This window comes from Vombatus ursinus, unplaced genomic scaffold (assembly GCF_900497805.2).
Source record: "Vombatus ursinus unplaced genomic scaffold, bare-nosed wombat genome assembly UNPS02014805.1, whole genome shotgun sequence".
Classification (NCBI taxonomy): domain Eukaryota; kingdom Metazoa; phylum Chordata; class Mammalia; order Diprotodontia; family Vombatidae; genus Vombatus; species Vombatus ursinus.
Window position 1 is genome coordinate 5,214,978 of NW_020954583.1, and position 20,886 is coordinate 5,235,863.

The window sequence follows — 20,886 nt, forward strand, 5'->3', positions numbered from 1 at the left end:
GTATGGGCCCAAGCCGAGACCTTTGCCTCTCGCCCCAAAAAGAATTTGGGTCCCATTTGTTTACATGCCCCAGAAAACCCTTAAACTTTCTTTGACCTCACTCTGGTCTCAAATGGATTGCCTGAAGCTATACTTATCTCTTATTCTTATTCTAATGGAAGGGCTCTCATTTCCTAGGCCCTATGTCCCTTTGAAACCCTTATGAAGCCTAATCTTTGACATCCTAATGAAGCTTTGATCCTAGTGTTTGGTATTTCCCAATTTTGATCTTATCCAGACCCCATTCAACCTCTTTCTTCCAGTTCTTTGTTACCCTAATAAAGTCTAGCCCTTCATTGTCTATTCCCAGATGACCTCATCCATACACTCCCATTCTCCCTCAACTCCTCCCCCAGTCACCCACATCCTCTTCCCAGCCCCTCCTCTGGTCACTCAAAATTACTTGAGTGTATATAAGATCCACCCTGGCCCCCATTTAAACACTGAGATTTCCTCATCCCTGCTTGTCCTTACAGGCATCACTCATGTTCAGATTCCTCAAGAGTCTGGCCAGTATGGTTTATCTCTAATAAAAAAAAATCTTGTTTTTGGCTGAAAGAAGACTTCAGTTGAATTCATTTGGGCAGGACCGGCTGTGCCATGATTTAAGGGTACCAGCACCCCTAGAGTCTATATCTCATCAGTATAATGGATAGAGTGCTGAATTTAAAAGTTAGGAGGTCCTGAGTTCAAATTCAGTCTCACACTATGCTATGTGACCCTAGGCAAGTCACTTAACTGCTGAGTCAGTTTCCTGATCTGTTAAATAAGAATAATAATAGCACCTCTTTCTCAGAGTAGTTTTGAGGTTAAATAACTTAATATTTGTAAAACACTTTGCAAATCTTAAAGTGTTGTGTGAATGCTAGCTATTATTACTGTAAAATTAAATAAAATAACTGCTTTTTGTAGTTGAATAAAATAATAAGATGTAAGGTGATCTTCTGTAGACTCAATGAAAAAATCCTCAGTGTAACTTAAGTAGGAGACAGGATGATGAAATGATATAAACTACATCCTGTTCCCACATGATTTTTATTTCTTCTGATAGGTCTTGATCTTTTAAAAGCTTTTCTTTTCCCCTTGCTTGGAGAGTATTTGTTGTAGCTATCTTTATTAAAAGTATGTTCTTAAGTTTTGTGGATCAGTGTTATATCCCTGTGCTTGTGATATAAAGGGTGACATTATAAACAAATTTGAAGAGCAAGGAAGAAATTACCTATCAGATCTATGAATAGGGTAAAAGTTAATGACAAAACAAGTGATCAGAAGAATCACAGAAAGTAAAATGCAGAATTTGGATTACATAAAATTTAAAAGTCATCACATAAATCAAACAAATAAAGCTAAAATCAGAAGAGAACAAAGTAAATGGGGGAAAAAAACTTTGCAATAAGTTTCTGTGATAAAGATCTCACTTACAAGCTATATATCAAAATTATTTAAATTTATAAGAATAAGAGCCATTACCCATTTGATAAATGAATAAAATTAAAAGATATGAATGGGTAATTATCTAATGAAGAAATCCATACTATCACAGGTTATTTGAAAGAGTCTGTAAATCACTAATAATTAGAGAAACACAAATTAAAACAATTCTGAGGTACTACCTCATGTCGATCAATGCCACATTGATAAAGTTGGCAAAAAAAAAAAAGGAAAATGCTAGATGCTGCAGAAACTGCTAAAATAGGTACATTAATACACTGATGAGGGAGCCATTATTTGGACTAACCATTCTGGAAAGCTATTTGAAATTATGCCCTAGAACTTCACTGTGTATTACTCTTTGACCCAGCAAAATATGTATATACTCCCAAAAGATCAAAGACAAGGGAAAAAGACCCACATAAAAATATTTATAGCAGCTAGTTTATTTTAAATTAACAAAATCTGGAAACTAAGGGAGTGCCCATCAAGTGATTAATGGCTGAATTTGAATATGAGAAAATACTATTGTGCTATAAGAATTGATAGAGGGGATAGTTTTAGGGACACTTTGGAAGACTTGTGTGAACTGATGCAGAATGAAAGGAGCAGGAGAATAATATAAACAACAACAATTTTGTAAAAACAAATAAGTGACTTACTAGCTGTGTGACCCTAGAAGTCACTTAACCCCAATAAGTATGAAAGAATGAAAAACTTTGATCAATACAATGGCAGACAATGATTGCAGAGGACTCATGATGAAACCTGCTACTCACCTCCTGACAGAGAGATTATTGACCCAGGGTAAAGACAGATACATTGTTTTTTGGTTGTGGATCTTGCAGGGATCTGTGCTCAGCTATATATATTTTCCCCTCAAAAAACAAAATGCTCTGAATGTATTATAGTTTCCTGGTTGAGGTCTCAAGAATATGTGGAGGCCTATATTTGTAGTATAGAGATTTGTATTCTATCAGTACATGAAAGACAGTGACATTCTGATGTGTATTTCTAGCCACCAGGTCTTGTCTTTCTAGGTATTCAGTAGGTTCTAGAATTTTGCAATCTGTAGTAATGTGTTGCACTTTTTTATAGTTATCTTTTATAATTGACATGGATCATGAAGTCCAGGATTCTTAATGACAACCTTCTATAATTTATTTAATTACCATGATAAAAACCCTCCTAGTTACATCAACAAATCAGAGTTAATCAGTGTTGTTTGAGCCCCACTTGGAAGAGAGGAATTCTCTGCCTTGGTGGTGAAGAGGAAGAGCATGCCACACCTGGGTGACCAGCAGTGCAAAGGCGTGGAAGCTAGAGTGTTATGTTTGAGGAACAGAGAGGAGAGTTTGGTGGGAGGGGAAAAAAGGAGAAACCTGAGGCAGAGAGATCAATGAGAAAGTGACAGGTGATGAGGTGGTGGCAAGAAGGGGATATTAGAAATATGCGCTCAATGCTCTTTTGTTGGTTGATGGATGTTGAGCATAGAAGCTTTTGGATCCCACTCTTGTATCTTAACTATTTTATAGGCTTCAACTAGAGCCATAATAACTCTACCTTAGCCACTGAATAGGCTCTACTTTTGTTTCCATTTGATGAAAAAAAAAAGAATGTTCCTGTCTTCAGTCTTTATTTACACCTACTGAAGTTATATCTGCTTATTCTAAAATATTTCTGAAGGGTTTTTACCTATTTATCACTACTCTGAGAATTTCTATCAAACTTCTTTTTTCTTTATGTCAAGAAATTATTAATTATTCTACAGCTGCCCTAAGATAATGGTTTTCTATTTTTTTTTAATATAGTATGGATTAAGGTTAGGATTCTTTCCAAATGTGTAATGGGCCATTTTATAGTCCTTAAAGTGTACAATAAGACTGACATTAAACGTTAAATGCTTTAGTGTTCTTCGTCATCATAATTAAGCAATTATTGGTCACTTACTATGTGCATGGGAGATATTTAGTGCAAAGATAACAGTCAGGAGATGGAGCATATGGACAAGGAAAAGAAAGAAAGTCAATGTTATTAGATCATAGACCACGTGGAAGGGAATGAAGAGTAAGAGTAGAAAAGGTAGGAAAGGGCCAGGTTATGAAAGACTTTATGCAATTAAGTCACTTCATTGACAATTTCTTCCTTGATAAGTATGCTCAATTTAGCTTTCCTGAAGGATATCAGAATTATTGTATGTTTCACTTAATTGTATTACTTCAATTTGATCTCCAGATTCAAGCTTGAGATCTTCAGGCATTGTTGTACATAAGACAATTACACTTATCAAATCCAAACTAAACAGCAATGATGGAGTTGGGATCTGGGCCCTAGAAAGGAAAAACCCTGGACTTTCCCACATCTCTGGTGTTCCCCTGAGGCCTGGCCTCCCATCAACTGGCCTTTCATTGTGGACCTCCCTATGGCCCCAGGTCATTTCTCCATTCTCCCTTGGCAAGGTGATCCAGGTCCCTGGAGTTCTATTACCTCATAGGCTACTTGGCCACTCCTAGATATTACCTCATAGACTACTTGGCCACTCCTGGATCCCTCCCACAGTCTTTCTGTATATAAGATCCATTTTGTCTCCATTAAGAGGCTCAGATTTTCACAATCTAGCCAATAGCCCACAGATGCTTAGATTCCTTAAGAGTCTAGCTAATATGGTGAATCTTCAATAAACCTTGTTTTGGCTGCAAGAAGGCTTGGGTCGAATTCTTTCTGGAAGGATCCAGGTGTTGTGATTTTGGGATTCCAGGACCCCTAACCTCTAGACCCGCATCAGCACCACCTAGTTTCATGCTCAAAACCTTGTTAGGGTGGTGCAGTGGATAAGAATGTTACACTTGAGTATGGAAGACCTAAGTTCAAATCCCATCTCACATATTTACTAGTTGTGTGACCCTAGGCAAATCACTTAACCTCCCTCAGCTTCAATTTCCTTATCTGAAAACCTACTTTATGAAGTGGAAGTGGCTTTGAATTCTTGAAGTTGAAGAAGAAGGCATAGAGAAATTATATAAATAACTTGATAAGACTCCCCAAATTAAATCAACATACTCTGATCCTTAGTAACTGAAATACAAATGTGGGAAAAGGTGAGGATGGTAAAAAAACATCTGAGAATACATGATTCAGGAAAAAAGGTATGAGAAAGTCAAAAGACTTCTATAGAGTAAACAGAGTTTTGTTCTTTATAACATGAAATTTTTCTTTGGAAAAATAATTAGTAGTAGATATGGGGCATGTCAGATCCCAAATAACATTTCAGAAAAAAAATTAATGAGGTAGATTAAATTGTAACAGACAGGAAAAGACTTGTTATTGATTTAGGAGTTATTCCTGAATCATCAGTCTGTGGACAGCCAGACCACTGACTTGTCAGGGCAAAATCAGAATTAATAAAAAGCAAGAAGAAAGAATAATAATGATAAAAGGTATATAATTTAAACAGCAAAATCCTGAACTAATGAAACAAATACTAAGCACTGAAATAAGGTAAATGGGCATCAGAAACAAAATCAACACTGATAACAATAAATATATGCAGAAATCCAGGGGTTCTAAATCTATTGTCCCAAGAAAACCAACAAAGAACAGAAAGCACCCTAGTCAGCACACACTTGATTTAACTTGTCAAGCAGAGAGATAGTGACCCAAAGTCACGTAACACATTTATAAAATCATATGATGAAGGATTATGGAAGATTTTAAGCAGAATAAAAAAGAGAAACATTGGAAGGTTAAAAAATTTTTAAAGAAAATTTAGAAAATGATTCACCTAGGAAAAGACATGACAAGGACTTTTAAGGATTAAAATTAAAGGACGATAAAGAAAAATGGAAATATCTCTAAAGATTACTATTAATTAACTCTTTTCACCATTAAGGATAGTGGAAACAATGCACTTGGATCCTAATATCATAGTCACAAGACTGTCCTCAAGATACTGGAGCAAAACATCCCCTATTAAACACAACTTACCTAACAAGGAAAAACAAAAATTCTTCAACATAGACTTCAAAAATTCAGAGCCACTTCCACTACATAAAGTAGGTTTTCAGATAAGGAAACTGAAGCTGAGGGAGGTTAAGTGATTTGCCTAGGGTCACACAACGAGTAAATATATTCACTACAACATCCTAACAAGCTTTTAAGCATGAAACTAGGTGATGCTATTAAATTTTAGAGGTTTAGGGGTGCTGGGATCACCAAAAAACAGAAAGAATAATAATTGAGAAATACAAGGACAAAATATGTGTGCATTTTTTCTAGCCCAGGCTTACAAAAAGAAATACCCACAAACCTTTGCATGGCTTAGGAAAGGAGTTGAGCCAGAAAACCTTGGCCTAAGGTGTATAACAGAAGGAGCTTTACAGGAGCCATAGTAGAAGAGGCAAACTAGGAAATTCCTGAACCCCACAGCTATGTGCCTAAGGGTAGGGAGATGGTGGAACATGGACTAGCCAAGGACATTTAGAGTCTTCAGCTATGTCTCTATGACTCCAGAGCATGAGTTGAAAGCCTCTTAGGCTCCCAATTAGGCTACTCCCTGACCTTACTGACCCAGTTTAATTGTCTGATCTCCATGAAGAACTCCATGCTTATAACTTAGAGGACAAAGTGACAGGAACTTCAGTGATAAAGATCAGGACCAAACCATGCCCCACAATTTATTCTAGAAGGGTGTAGAGTTCCCATTCAGGAAGCAAGGCTGGAAAAATGAGCAAAACAAAACAAAACAAATAAACAAAAACCACCAACAATAAATATTATTGAACAGTAACGCTTGTCCTCATCAGATTTGGGGGTTACTGGCTAGGACAGACATTTCTTAAGGATGCCTCAACCATAATGCTCATTCCCAACTCAACTCACTTTCTGGACTCCTTTATCTCTCCACAACTGAATAGTCTACACATAGGTATCCTTTGTCATTCCCCCTCACTTTGAATTTTCCCTTTATGAATATTTATCTTTTTTAAAAGTCTGTATCTACATTGCTTAGCATAGTGTCTGGCACATAGTAAGTGCTTAATAAATGTTCTGTCTGTCTCTCCATCAATCCAGGGATTCTCAAGCCACAAACACAGAAGAGAACAACTCCACACAATTCCCACTCAAACCAAATTGATCCAATCAATTTCCAAACAAAAACACAGATTGTCACTAACTTCACTAAGATTCCTAAAAGAAATGAAGTCAAAATTATATTAGAAATGAAATAATAGTTCTAAAGAAAAGAATAGGAATGCATATGTACAGACTATATCAGATTGAACACTATCTTAGGGAGGGAGGTATGGAGGGAGGGAGAGAAAATTTAAAACTCAAAAGCTTGTGGAAATGATTGTTGAAAACTAAAAATAAATATTTTTTTTTAAAAAAAGAAAAGAATAGCAAAAGAAATGAGATTACTAGACAAAAGAATTAAAAGAAGAATGAGCAGCTAAATTTAGGTTACTGAAGTAGCAGACTCCTTGAAAATTAAATTTGACCAAACAGAAATCAGAGACTTCATCTCATGCCTTCTCTCTACTCACCTCCAGTTCTTAGCATTCCTGACTGCCTTTGAGACTTAGCTCATGTCCTGCTTTCCTCAGAAAGATTTCCCCAGTCTCACAACCTTCTCTTTATTTTCAGATTTTAATTCAGGTATTACTGACTCTAGACCCAGAGCTTTATCCTCTTCCCCCACAGGCAAATTGAGAGAGGCTGCATTAGACTGGACAGTTCCTCTGAAGGAGGCGCATAGTCTGTTATTGAGGAATTACCAGTATTTTTAAGTGGCATCCAATGAGATTTTTGGAAAAAATCTTAAAGGAAATCCTTAAAGGAAACATGATGCTGTTAAGGGTACTGAGTATCAGGTGTAGTGAAAGGTCCTTGATATAGTAAATGAGAGAGCTTAGGTACTTGAGAGTCATCTGAAAAAGGACAGTTTTGAGTGTAGGATGGGTGACTCTAAGACCATCTGGAAGGCACTTTATGGCTGAAAACCTGCCACATAAGATGAACATGCCTATCCAGTTGGACAGATAAAATATCAGCAAAGAGATCAAGCATGGAATTCAGAGGCCTAAGGACAGGAGATAGAAGAGTAGGCAACCAACTCTGGAGTTCACATAACCAGAGGTGACCTGGCAAAACATGTATCAAAATACTGGTTATTCCACAGACTCTTTTCAGTGTTGAAAACTGAGTCATCTAGCTTGCCAATTGTTCATGTTAGGAAAGGGGAGTTCATGGAGAGACAGCATAATTAGTGGTGCCTGGGAATGGATGAAAGCCTTAAGTTTCTAGGAATTCCTGATCCACATTTTTTATATGGGGTGGGGATGGGGGAGTATCCAGGGTATTACATACAAGTGTTTATGTCCCCGCTGTGATGGGTGATCTAGGCATTGCCTTCCCCTGGACTAGGCTCAGAGGAGTGAGGCTCATACTTACCTTAAAGCCCTCATTACAAAAATAGGAGCTAGAACCCAAGATCACCAGGACATGGAGAAGATATTTCAGTAGTCCAAAATGAGGTACAAGAGTGTGAAAGAGTGGGTTAATGTCTTTCTTATCCTAAGTATAAGGTTCAGGGAGCTCTTCCATCCAGAAAGGGGAAGAAGAATCCAATGATCAAGACCATTAAATTTAGACTCCTCTTTGGGATTATAGTCCTAGGGAACTAGACAAGGGGACTAATGGGAAAAGTAGACTGGTACATATAAGTATCTAGACTTCTATGAGGAATAACAAAAAACTAAATAAATATAAAATCAGGAAAGACTTAAATATGTTGTCAGAGCCTTTTCCTATGCAGGTCAGCAAGAGCTAAACAATTCATTCACTAGGAAAGGGGAAGGAGGATGTGAAAATGATATTTATAACTGGAATACTTTCAGGAGTTGGGCAAATACAGAGGCAAAAGGGAAAGGAAAAGCACCTTGTATGTGTTTGATGGTAGTAGATATGAAGAAGTGGGGGCAAGAAAAGAGGGATACAATTGCCTGCCTACAGCAGGAAGACATGGCCAATTGCCTGCTGTCAAGTTAGAAGTCAACGAGGTAGGGGTACTCCTTTTTGGCAGTTAAAGAAGGGAGTATGGAATACAGACAGAGAGCTAGGATTCATATATATAGAATGGTATCAGCAATTGAGAAACTGTGGAAAGAATAGATGTTGGCCATCAGCAGCCAGGTGAAAAGGACTGAGTGAATGCACATGCCAAGAATAACATACTGTAAGTATGATTTCAAGGAGTACATGTGAAAGAGTTACTGAGGAGAGATGTGGTACAGACAAGCCCTAGCTTGGCCCCGAAGGAATGAAGAAGGTTTAGGAAAGATATAATTAACTTCAAATATCTGAAAGGCTGTCAAGTGAAATAAGTATTAGACTTGTTCTGCTTAGTCTTAAAAGGCAGAACTAGAGGTGATGGGTAGAATTTGAAAGAAGTAGATCCAGGCTTGATGTAAAAAATCCCTTACAATCAGAACTACCCAAAAGTAGACTTGGCTGCCTTGGGAGGTAGTGCGTTGCCGTTCACTAGAAGTCTTCAAGCAAAATCAGTATGACCCCTTGTCTGGAGGGGATTTTTTGCTCAGATATGGGTTGGAATACATTACTTCTGAAATTCCTTTTGACTCTGAGATTTTGTGATTCTGAGCCTTAGTTTGGGAGAGATTATATATAGAAGGAAGTGGAGTCTTTCCCTATACTCCTACCCACCACACAGTATAGATAAAGAATTGTAATAAAAATCTTTGAATCTTAATTCTATTTATATAGTATATATTCATGTACAATATAGATGTATAATGTATAAATGTGCACATATGTACACACATATATATTCAATTTCATTGGATTCAACAAGTATTTATCTAGAGCTGTGTTTGGCATTGTGATAGAAACTCAAAACAGTCCATGCTCTCATTTTTCAATTGTGGATTTTCTGAAATCCTACTAGTTCTTTCAGGAAATGATTGCCTGGTTAAGCAAAGAGTAATTTAGACCAAGGATCATGACTCACAAATATGTGACAATAATTAATGCATTTTCTTCTAACTGAATAGAAAACAATTCACAAAATTGTCTCATCTCCTTGTCTAATCATGGAATTTCTAGTATTTTGTTTTACACTATCTACCTCATACACAAACACACACACACACACACACACACAATTTTTAATGCTATCTGTCCATAGTGTTACTTGCTGTTTTTCAAATTTTTAAAATATATATTTGAACACTGTTTTAGTCTTATCAGCTTTTCAAATCTATCTTCATCAATACTGTCTATATTAGATTATAAATAAAATGTTTATAGAACCAAATAGCTATTTGACAATATAGACTAGTATTTTCCAAATGATATCCTTAATAATTTTCATTATCTAGAAAATGAATGCAATATCATGGGAAAAAATCCAATGCTACTGACATTTTTCTTTATGTAAATAAGAAATCATATCTTATTAATATGCTTTTAAAATATTAATATATTGGTAGAAAAATAGATTTACATTCATCCATTTTGTTTTAAAAGTTACCTGATTCTCCTTTGTCAATATGACATTCTTTACTCATGGATTCAGTAATTACAAATTTCAGTAATATATTCCAATGCCCCAAAATATTTGTAGCCAAATTAATTTGGGAACTGCTTCTATAGACAACCAGTCACAACTTAATAAATTATTATTTATTCATACATTCATTGGAGAATTAACAGAAGGCCAGAGAGAATGGAGTTATGAAAGGAAATGTGAAACATTTAGTGGAACATGTGGTATGGTTTTTAGGGCAGATAACATGCAAAAGATCAGAAGAAAGCAGTTAGTAATAATAATTCACCACCTCCAAAAGCCTCCTTCCCACCTACCATCACACAGCATTTTATGGATTAAAAAGGACTTTCCTGACAACAATCCTGTGGGATAGGTAGTAACTTGGCTGTCCAGAAGTAAATGGTGACTATATACTATGAAGTGTAGTCATGAGGTTATCAAAATTTAATGAGGAATTTGACACTACAGTAGCGATGAATGCTAAAATAAATCGTGGGCTAGACTGTCTTCATATCTTCAAGCAGGATAATAACCAAATAAAAAGAATATCAGTACTATGTTTAAAACTTTCAAAGAGGAGGGGGTGGTAAAGAAAACTGTTATAGTTTAGAAAGCACGTTAATAAAGGGGAGATAGCCAGAAGAGGGCAATGAACATGAAGAAAGTCTCAAGTCCATGTCACAAGAGAATACACCGAAGAACAGTGGGATTTTTATCCTGGAAAAAAGAAACCTCAAGAGGATAAGATAGCTCTTTTCAAGTACTTAAAAGACATATAATGGGGAAGAGGCTTTGTTATATTTGGCACCAGAGTAAAGATGTGTTTTCTTTGGCCTGAAGGGAACAAGGCTGGAAGCTGCAAAGAGGCAGATTTGAGCTTCATGAAAGGAAAAACTATAAAAATCAGAGTTAACTAGAAATGGGCTGCTTGAGGAGGTAGTAAGTTTCCTGTCTAGAGAGGTATTCATGATAAGGATACATAACTACCTGTCAGGATTCATGGTAAAATAGTTTATCTCAAAATTTGCATGTGTGGGAAGGTAAGTAAAGAATGGAATTTGAAAATCACTCTACAATAATTTATGCATTGTTGTTTAGTTGTTTTTCAGTCTTGTCCAACTCTATGTGATGCCTTTTGGGGTTTTCTTGGCAAACATACTGGAATAGTTTGTCATTTCCTTCTCCAGCTCATTTTACAGATGATGAAACTGAGACTAACAGGGAGTGATTTGCCCAAGGTAACACAGCTAGTAAGTGTCTGAGGCCAGATTTGAACTCAGAAAGAAGAGTCTTCCTGAATCTAGACCTAGTACTCTATCCACTGCACCACCTAGCTGGCTCCTTTATACATACTAGTTACTAAAAGTCAATTTTAGAAATAGTATGATATTTTATTTGAATGGTAAAGATTAGTTTAAATACGAGTTATCCTTATCAATAAAATACTGCCATAGGCATTGGAAAGTATTTTTTAAAGTTTAAGTATAAAAATCTCAGTTTGCTTCTGGATTATCTATTTAAGTTTGACAAGAGTACAGACCAGCCATAAGATGATAATGGACAAATGTGCACTTTTTTTAAATTAAAGATTTCCACATCCTACACAAAGTTTCTTATGCTGATCTTTTTTATTATAAAATATTTTCTGCAAAAATAATTACAAAACATATGTATGTATATATGTGTACATATGTATGTACACATTTGGAAATGTATACACACATGTATTTACCTTAAAGCAGTCTAAAACTCAATAGACAAGTTTTGAGGAAAAGACTGGGTTTTCTGTATGACTTTTCTTTCATTGTGTACTGCATTACAATTTTTTAAAACATTTATTTTTTAATTTTATTTTTATTTTCATCTTAGCAAACACCAATTAAAATGGGTATTTCCATTTATACAGGAGAATAGAAATAGAAAATCCTACATGACATGGTGAATCTCTATTAGGTACTGTTTGCTTTTCTTTTTAAATATGTGGTAAGTTCAACCTGTAGCTTTCAAAGTTGTCCTACTTCATTCTAAGCTTTCTCCTGTTTTCTTCTCTGCTTTTCAAACAAGATAACTCCACAGACCTCTTTTCTTTCCATTCTTTTTTCTTTTCTTAAAAATTGTATCTCAGTGGATTTATTTATTTATTTACTTTCAGCCACAAACAAGGTTTATTAGAACATCATATGGAGCAGACTCTTAAGGAATCTAAGCATTTGAATTGCTAATGCAAGTGAGCCAGATTTTAAGAATCTGAGCAGTGGCTAGATTTTAAGAATCTGAGCATTTGGTAGAGGACCTTATATGCAGAAAGATTGTGGGAGGGATCTAGGAGTGGACAAGTAGTTTGGGGTGACTGGAGGAGGAGTCTAATGTATTGCAATTTAAATGTTACTCAAAGGAATTTTGTCAAAGTGGTACTGAAACATGATAGCCACAGATAATGTCTTTCTGATTATTGACTATCATAGCAGGACCATACTTAAAAACCAGTAACATGACTTCAAGCTCTTTGGGTTCTTTCTCATCAAAAACCTGAGGGAAGTACACATAGACAGATTGAATCGAAGTTTTTGCCATAATGAAAGCAGATACACAGTTACTATTGGACCCAATAGTTAGATACTAGTTCTACAAAGATAAATTTATAGGAGCAAGTAGTGAATTGAGCTCTTATTTTTTCCCCAAGGTTTTTCAAAGCAGAGCTGTTTATGACTACTATGTTGTGATATCTCCTCACTGGTTCATCAATACTCACATAGCACAATTTCCTGAGTGTCTGCATTTTTAAGTCTTCCTACTTAGTTTGTACCTACATGTTTGACTTAAAAAAAAAAAAAGAAAAAGAATTCTGTACCCTAACTTTCACTGATTTTTTTTAAATGAAGATGAGAATTGTTATAAAGCTAAAATACTATGATGTTGCCTTAATTAAAAACATTTTTAGGGATAAAACATAATTATGAGGTATTTGTATTTGTCTCAATTATCTGTACATTGGAAGAGTTGATCTGCTCATCCTAAAAAATAATTAACATTATTATGTGGTGGTGATTACCCAAGGGCTCATCTTTTATTGCCAAATATCTTAAAAACATAGTTATAATTGGAAAAAATTACATTTTTCACTCACAATTTAGGGAACAAAAATTGATCCTTGGTATAAGCAAGTACTTATAATGGGGTTTTAACGTACATGTTACTCTAATCTCAGTCTCTGAATTTTGGAGACCAAAATTCTGTCTCCCAACCTACACTTAGGTAACAACACAAAAAACCAAAACATACTTGAAAATGTTTATGTATAAATACATGTAAAAATATACATATTTTAATGTATACATATTTTAATAACCATTGTAAATGAAGGACAAGGCAGCTAGGTGACAATGGATTGAGTGCCCAGTATGAAGTCAGGAAGATTCATTTTCCTAAGTTCAAATCTGGCCTCAGACCCTTACTAGCTATGTGCCACCAAGCAAATAACTTAGCCCTATTCACCTCCATTTTCTCATCTGTAAGATGAGCTGGGGAAGAAAATGGCAAACCACTCCAGTTTCTTTGCCAAGAAAACCACAAATGGGGTCACAAAGAGTCAGACATGACTGAAATCACTGACCAACAACAAATGAAGGACAATTCAATTATACTTAATCTTTGCATTAGAGTGATCTGCCCAGCAACTCTCCAAATTTTCATAGGTTTATGAAATTTCATTCTTTTTGGTCAAACATGGAGAGCCTAATGTTGTACTATTACTTTTTTTTTAATTTCAGCAAACAACAATTTGGTCATCTATTGTACAACTTCCAATCATACTAAATTGAGGGACTGAGTGAATCTCATTTAATATATGATTGACACACAAAAGGAAACTCTTAAAAACAAATTTAAAATGCAATCCCTTAGCAATCCATGTCAAATTGAAACACATTGCTTTGCATTGTAGTGGCATTTCCCTTTCCTTACCTTTAATCTCTTTGTCATTTTTAAACCATCTGATATCAGCTGCAGGTTTACTTCCAGATGTTTTGCAAGTTAGTTGCATCAAGTCTCCTTCCATAACTGGTGATGAAAACCCACTAATCTGAGGCTTCTCAGGAACACCTAACAAACAAGCAAACAAACATATTAAACAAAAACATATCTGCTATTGTCAATTCATTCCTGTGAGACTTGGACTAATATTGACAAGGACAAAGCTAAACTAGGTCAGCTGCCAAGAGTACTAAAGAATTTTATGTACCATAATTAGTTCTATATTTTATGAATGGGTAAAAGCCCAATCAAGAATAATAAAATGAATGTCACAGAGTACGCATAAACTAAATAGTTGATCTAAATCATTCTGGATTATTATTAAGGTGGTTTTTAGCAATATATAAAACATAACTTTATCTTAAATCCAATTCTGCCAGAAAAAAAACACTAATATGTTCAATTCAAAGTAGATATGATTATAAAGGGCATAAAATAGCTAAGGAAATAATAGTTTTGTAAATTAATTTTTTTTCCTGAAAGAATCGAAGTAGCAATGTGGTACAGAGGACAGAAAACTGGTTTTGGGGTCAGAGAATTTGGGCTCAAACTCTGATTCTACACAATTTAGGTTTCATTCATTTCATCCATAAAATAAGGCAGTTAGATTATGAAACATCTGAGGTCCCTTTCAGCTCAAGATCTATGATCCTATTACTATTAATTTCTTGTTTAATGAAAATCTTTTTTTTTTTGTCTTGGGCTTATGATCCTAGTAATTAAAAGAAAAGTCCATTCCCCCATGACTGGCCTTCTTATTTTTCCTCCATGGATACACATCTCCCAACTCTGGGCATTTTTACTGGCTGTCCTCCATATCTGGAATTCTTTCCCTTCTTGTCTCCCTCCTGGTTTCCTTCAAGTTCCACCTAAAATCACATCTTCTGTAGGAAGCCTTTCTTCATCTAGCTTAATTTGAGGGAACAAGAGAACACTTATTTATTGTATCTACTATGTTATAAATATTATCTCATTTGATTTTCACAATAACAAAATAATTTATGCTTGAGGAAATGGAAACAAACAGAGGTTAAGTGATTTGCCCAGGGTCATATAGCTAGTAAGTGTTTGATCTTCCTGACTCCAGATACTTCACTCTACCCATTGTACCACCTGGCTGCCTGTAGTGCCTTCCTTCTGTTGATTATTTCTGGTTTTCCCAGTAAATAGCTTATTTGTATATAGTTGTTTTCATTTTGTCTCCTCCATTAAACTATGAGCTCCTTGAAAGCAGGGATGAGCTGACCTTTCTTGGTATCCCTAGTGCTTAGTATAGTGCCTGGAAGACCATTAATAAATGTTTATTGACTGACTGACAATGGACAAGTCACCAAACCTTTCAATGGAAACATAACTTATAAACAATTCCATAGCAGAAGAAATTATAAAATAGTTATCATTTTTAGGGAAAAACTTGGTTCTAAAGATATTCCTAAATGCATGTTTTAATCACTAATTCACTTTTAGAAGTTGTGACCTACCTATTCTTCACACAAAGGTGCTGTTACCAGAATGACTCACATGAGGATCAATTTACCCTGCTGTAGTTTTCCTCAGAAATGTAGTCATACATTTTTCCTCTGCATTATACAGATTCATCATCTTTCATGATACCCATATATTAAATTGCCAAAGCGAAATTGTAATTAGTCAGAAGATTTATGTACAACAATGTTCAACATGTGATTACAAAGATAACACACAATACTTTTTAATAGGCAGTGAGCATTTAAGGAAATCATTGTGAATTTTGAAAATGTCATCCTCCAAAAGTGTTGATAAAGCCAAACTGTGCTCTAAATAAGCTCTAAATAGATGAAAAAAAGGTGTAGGAAAGCTCCTACACATTGGGGGCAGGAAAGGGGACAAAATAAATACTAGAAAAGAAGCAAAACATATCAAACTACACTGATTACTAGGTATTGGTTATGTTTCTTTCCATCTTTTGGCTTGACAGTGAAAAGTGCCTTTTCATCTATGTCTTACGACCATTTAATAAGCTGAATTCAGTCATCTATTCTTGGGATCTCAAGGTGGCTCTCTACAGAAAAATACATTAACCTTAGGCAGTTGTTATCCTGAAATACTCAATTTTTAGTGGGTATTTTTTTGTCCTTAATGGCAAGCTTCTGAAGATTTTTATAAAATAGTCTCAGTGGGACTCGAAAAGAAACATATTTCATATCCTATTCACAAAACCAATTCTCTAGCTGGATTAACTTTAATATTCCCAGCCAAAAGAACAGCATGCATTAGTTGCTTTAAATGCAACATTCAGCCTTTACCTATCCAAGAAGGAAGGCAAGCTCAGGGACAAAAAAAAATCAATCTTTAAAATCGTATAACTTGTTCAGTACACAGGTGTGTTTCAATGAACTGTAGCAATTTTAGCTGATTGGGCAAGTGACGTTCGTGGAATCAGAGAGAACTCGGCACTGAAACTTTATTTCCTAGGCATCTCTATGAATGGATTGCTTTTTCTGTGTCACTTTAACCTTTGGGAAAACAGCACAACATTTAGAGAATGAAGCATAAAAGAGGCAGCAAACTACAAATACAACTAACGACGTACACTGCAGAAGACACAAGTCTGGAGAATAAATTTGGGAAGTATATAATTAAGGAGAAAACATCAGGAAAATGGGAAGCTCTTTAAAAAAAACAAAACAACTTTTGCTTTCAAATGTGACCCCTGTTGTGGTATTTTACAACAACAGTAAAGATGTTTACCAACTCTTTTTAATACAATTGGTCAGGAGCAAAGTCCTATTAGCCATATTTTATAAAACACAATCTTGTCCCTTCCTAATAATGATGCCCATCAAACAGAAGTAACATTAAATGAAAGATAAGAAAAGAATAGGTCTCTGAGTTTGAGTTCTAAAAAGAAAAATCCATGAAAATGGTCCTCAAAATAATTTTTACAGATTTGTGATCTGAACTATGACAGTACTCATTTCTCTGGTATATTACTTTGATATCCTTAGTCAATTGCACTTACCTAGTACAGTGAGAAAAGCCTTGGAAGTTTTGACAGGCATAGTAAATAAAGAACAGGTGTATTGTCCTTCATCTGAGAGAGACACATCACTGACGCTGATACTCAATTCATGCCATGTAGCTCGAACCAGTTCAATCCTATTGTCCCTTAGAGCTGGGAGTAGGGAAGAAGACATGTTAAAAAAAAATGAGTCATACAACATTATTAAAATAAAATAAGCTACACATCATACATTGTAATTCAGTCTACTAAGCAATTTATTTCTACCCCACATTTGAACTACATTTCTGTTAAATCCAGGCAATTCTTACAGGTTTCTAGGAACTGTTTCCTGGAACATTTTTCAACACAAGTTCAAATGAAATAGAATTCTATATCAGACGTTACTAAGTTATTGCACTAGTGATAACAACAGACTAGAAAAATACATTCCCTGTGATCCTTAAAAATATCAGTTTTTATTCAATTTCATAATAGCACCTAGCACAGTGCCTTACACAGAACAACCACTGAATACATGTTTTTTGTTGAGAATAATGATAATGTTATAAATGAGTTCACATTTACAATGGAATATACTAGGAATTCAAAGGTACAATGTATTTATTTTTAATACAAACCTCTGGCAAAGATATTTCTCATAGAACTGATAACTAGAAATAATTTAATTCAACAAATGTACTACAAAGGGTTTTAAAACTTTAAAGCATCCTACACATGTAATTTATTGCTATCAGTATAACTAATATCATCATTTCATTCCCATCTTATATTTAATGTTTTTTTAGACAGAAACATCATCATCACCATCATCATCATCATCATCATCATCATCATAACAGGGCAATGAGGTATTGCACTGTATAGAGAGCCAAGCCTGGAGTCAGGAAGACTTTTCTTCCTGAGTTCAAATCTGGCCTCAGACATTAGTTATGTGACCCTGGGCAAGTCACTTAACTCTATTTGACTCAGTTTCTCATCTGTAAAGTAAATTGGAGAAGGAAATGGGAAACCACTCCAGTATCTTTGCCAAAGAGTCAGACACAACTGAAAAATGACTGAACCACAACATTATTATAATTATCATTTTCTCATCTTTTTTGATTGATTTCAGATAGAAACAGACTGAGGATGTCACTATCCTACTATTATTCTTTTATACTTTAGTGTTCAATGAACTATTGCTCAGGTGAATAAAAATGACTGCATTTTATAATTGACTAAAAATATTAGAAAGAAAACATATCTAGGGATAACTCCAGTAGCAGGCAGAATAACGTAAAGGACGCATACCTCCTCCCATTCCCAAATATGTATTTTTTTCAGTTCCATGTAGTCTGGAGATTATGGGTGTTCTTATAAATGTATAGATCAATGTGACATCTAGGCAATTGTAGGCAGCAGTTATGTTTAGTTTATGTTTAATGATTCTATGTTACACATATAGATAAACTATTGAATACTCAAAGATGTATTGGGATTTGTATCTTTAATATAAAGATTTGTTGTTTGTTAGATTACAAAGGATAGCAAACTTCTGGTAACAAATTCTAAGACACTTAATCACTTAGGTCTAGTAATCCAAAGGATGCACACTTTCCACCATGTCATTGCATAATCTTTATTAACCAATAAATCTAAGCTCTTTAATAATATCATTTCTACAATCTTTGGTGATCATAGCCTAATCTTTAATATCATCATAAACTCCTCTGTTTCTGTAAGCAAATGTGACTCAGACATTTGTTCAATGTTTCTTTGCTGACCATGAAGCATTATTTATCCTAATGAAATCTGAAAATCCTCTCTCAAGCTAATTAAGAGAACATTGTGTGTGTGTGTGTGTCTCTGTGTGTGTGTGTGTGTGTGTGTGTGTGTGTGTGTGTGTGTGTGAAATAAGTTTAATGCTTCTACTGGGCTTGGATTAGACACTTTTACAAAATCAACTTTCTGATGCTATGATTTAAAGAAGCAGAGTATAAGAGATTTGTTTCTACTTAACATACATTGGCAGGTATGATTGGTGAACTTGTATTGGGAGAATGGGAGAGGTATCACAGGACTAAATAGGCATAAATGTCTCTATTTTTTTTAAAGGAAGGAAGTAGAATCTAAAAACTGAAAACCAGTAAGTATTGATTCCTAGAAAAATTCTCACTTATATTGTTAAGGGGTAGTTTGTGACCATTTAGAAACAGAAAAAAAAAGTGATGACAAAAGGAATGAGCAGGGGTTTACCATGAACAAGTCATGCCAAAGTTCAATTCTGTTGTTGTTGGGTGGGTAGAGTTAATAAACCAAGATTTCAGCAAAGCCAACTCTTTTTTTGGTGGCAAAGAATTGGAAATTGAGGGGATACCCATCACCTGGGGAATGGCTGAACAAGTTGTGGTATATGAATGTATTGGAATACTATTGTGCTATTAGAAATGATGAGCAGGTGAACTTCAGAAAAACCAGGAAAGACATATATGAACTGATGCTGAGTGAAGTGAACAGAACCAGGAGAGCATTGTACACACAGTAACAGCCACATTGTGCGATGACTAACTTTGATAGACTTAGCTCTTGTCAGCAATGCAAGGATCTAAGACAACTCCAAAAGACTCATGATAAAAAGTGCTATCCACATCCAGAGAAAGAACTTTGGAATCTGAATGCAGATGGAAGTATGCTATTTGTTCTCATTGTTGTTTTGTTGTTGTTTTGTTTTGTTTCTTCTTTCACGGGGTTCCTCTCATTTATTCTAATTCTTCTTTACAACATGACTAATGTGAAAATATGTTCAATATCAATGTATGTGTAGAGCCTATGTCAGATTGCATGCTGTCTTGGGAAAGGGGGAAGGGTGGAAGAGGGAAAAAATTTAAAACTCAAAATCTTATGGAAGGGAATGTTGAAAACTAAAAATAAGTTAATTAATTTTTAAAAATAAAAAAAAGAATTTGTCAAGAAAAAAAAATTCAGCAAAGCCTTTAATAAAATTTCTTCAGGAAAAGATGGCAATATTGTCAAAATTGAAAATGACACAAAACCTGGATGGAGAACTAACAATCTACATGACAGTTAGGATTTAAATAGATCTCAAGGGATTAAAACTGGGTCAAATCTAATAAGATGAAAAGTAGTAGGGATAAATTTTTTTAAATCAGCTTCAAAGTATAAGAAAGGAGTAGATGTGACTAGAAAGAAGTTCCTATGGAAAAGATTTTGTAGATGTTAGTATACTATGAATGCAACTACATGGCATTGCAATAAATAAAAAATCATAGCATCTTGAACTTAATTAAGAGAGGGGAATACCCATAATTAGGGAGGTGATGATTCATTGTAGCTGGTTTTGTTCAATCCATAACTAAAATTTTATGTTCTGTTCTCAGCACCACATTTTACAAATGAAAAACTGGACTTAGTTCATAGCTGGGCAACCAAGATGGAGAGAGGCCTAAAGACAATGTCAGAGAAGGATCCATTGAAGGAAATGGGTATAAATAGCCAGGAAAGAAAAGATTTAGGCAGATAGAACAGCTGTATTTAATTATTTGTAGCAATGTCATGTGCTAAAGATATTGGACTTGTTGCATTTGGCCAAGAGAATAAAGAACAAATTACAGAAGTTGCAGGTTTGGGTTTAATGGCAGGAAAAAAGTTTCTCATAATTGAAGCTTTGCAAAAGTGTCATTCAGGAGGTAACAGAGATTCTCTTAACTAAATATTTTCAAGCAAAAACCAAATGACCACTTGTCAAAGATATATAACAAAAAGGATTCTTGTTCAAACAGCAGGTAGATGAGAGGGCTTCTAATAGCAATCTCAA

The 20,886-nt window shown here is 35.0% G+C and overlaps 1 protein-coding gene across 1 annotated transcript in view; it reads right to left on the minus strand.

Moving 5' to 3' along the window:
* Positions 1–20,886, minus strand: part of CADM2 (cell adhesion molecule 2) — a 291,062-nt gene that overhangs the window by 176,450 nt on the left and 93,726 nt on the right. Inside the window, exons 3-4 of the mRNA XM_027874175.1 lie at positions 17,070–17,222; positions 14,000–14,137 (exon numbers count right to left, since the gene is read on the minus strand). Of these exons, the coding sequence (XP_027729976.1) occupies positions 14,000–14,137; positions 17,070–17,222 (291 nt within the window). The remainder of the gene's footprint in view (positions 1–13,999; positions 14,138–17,069; positions 17,223–20,886) is intronic.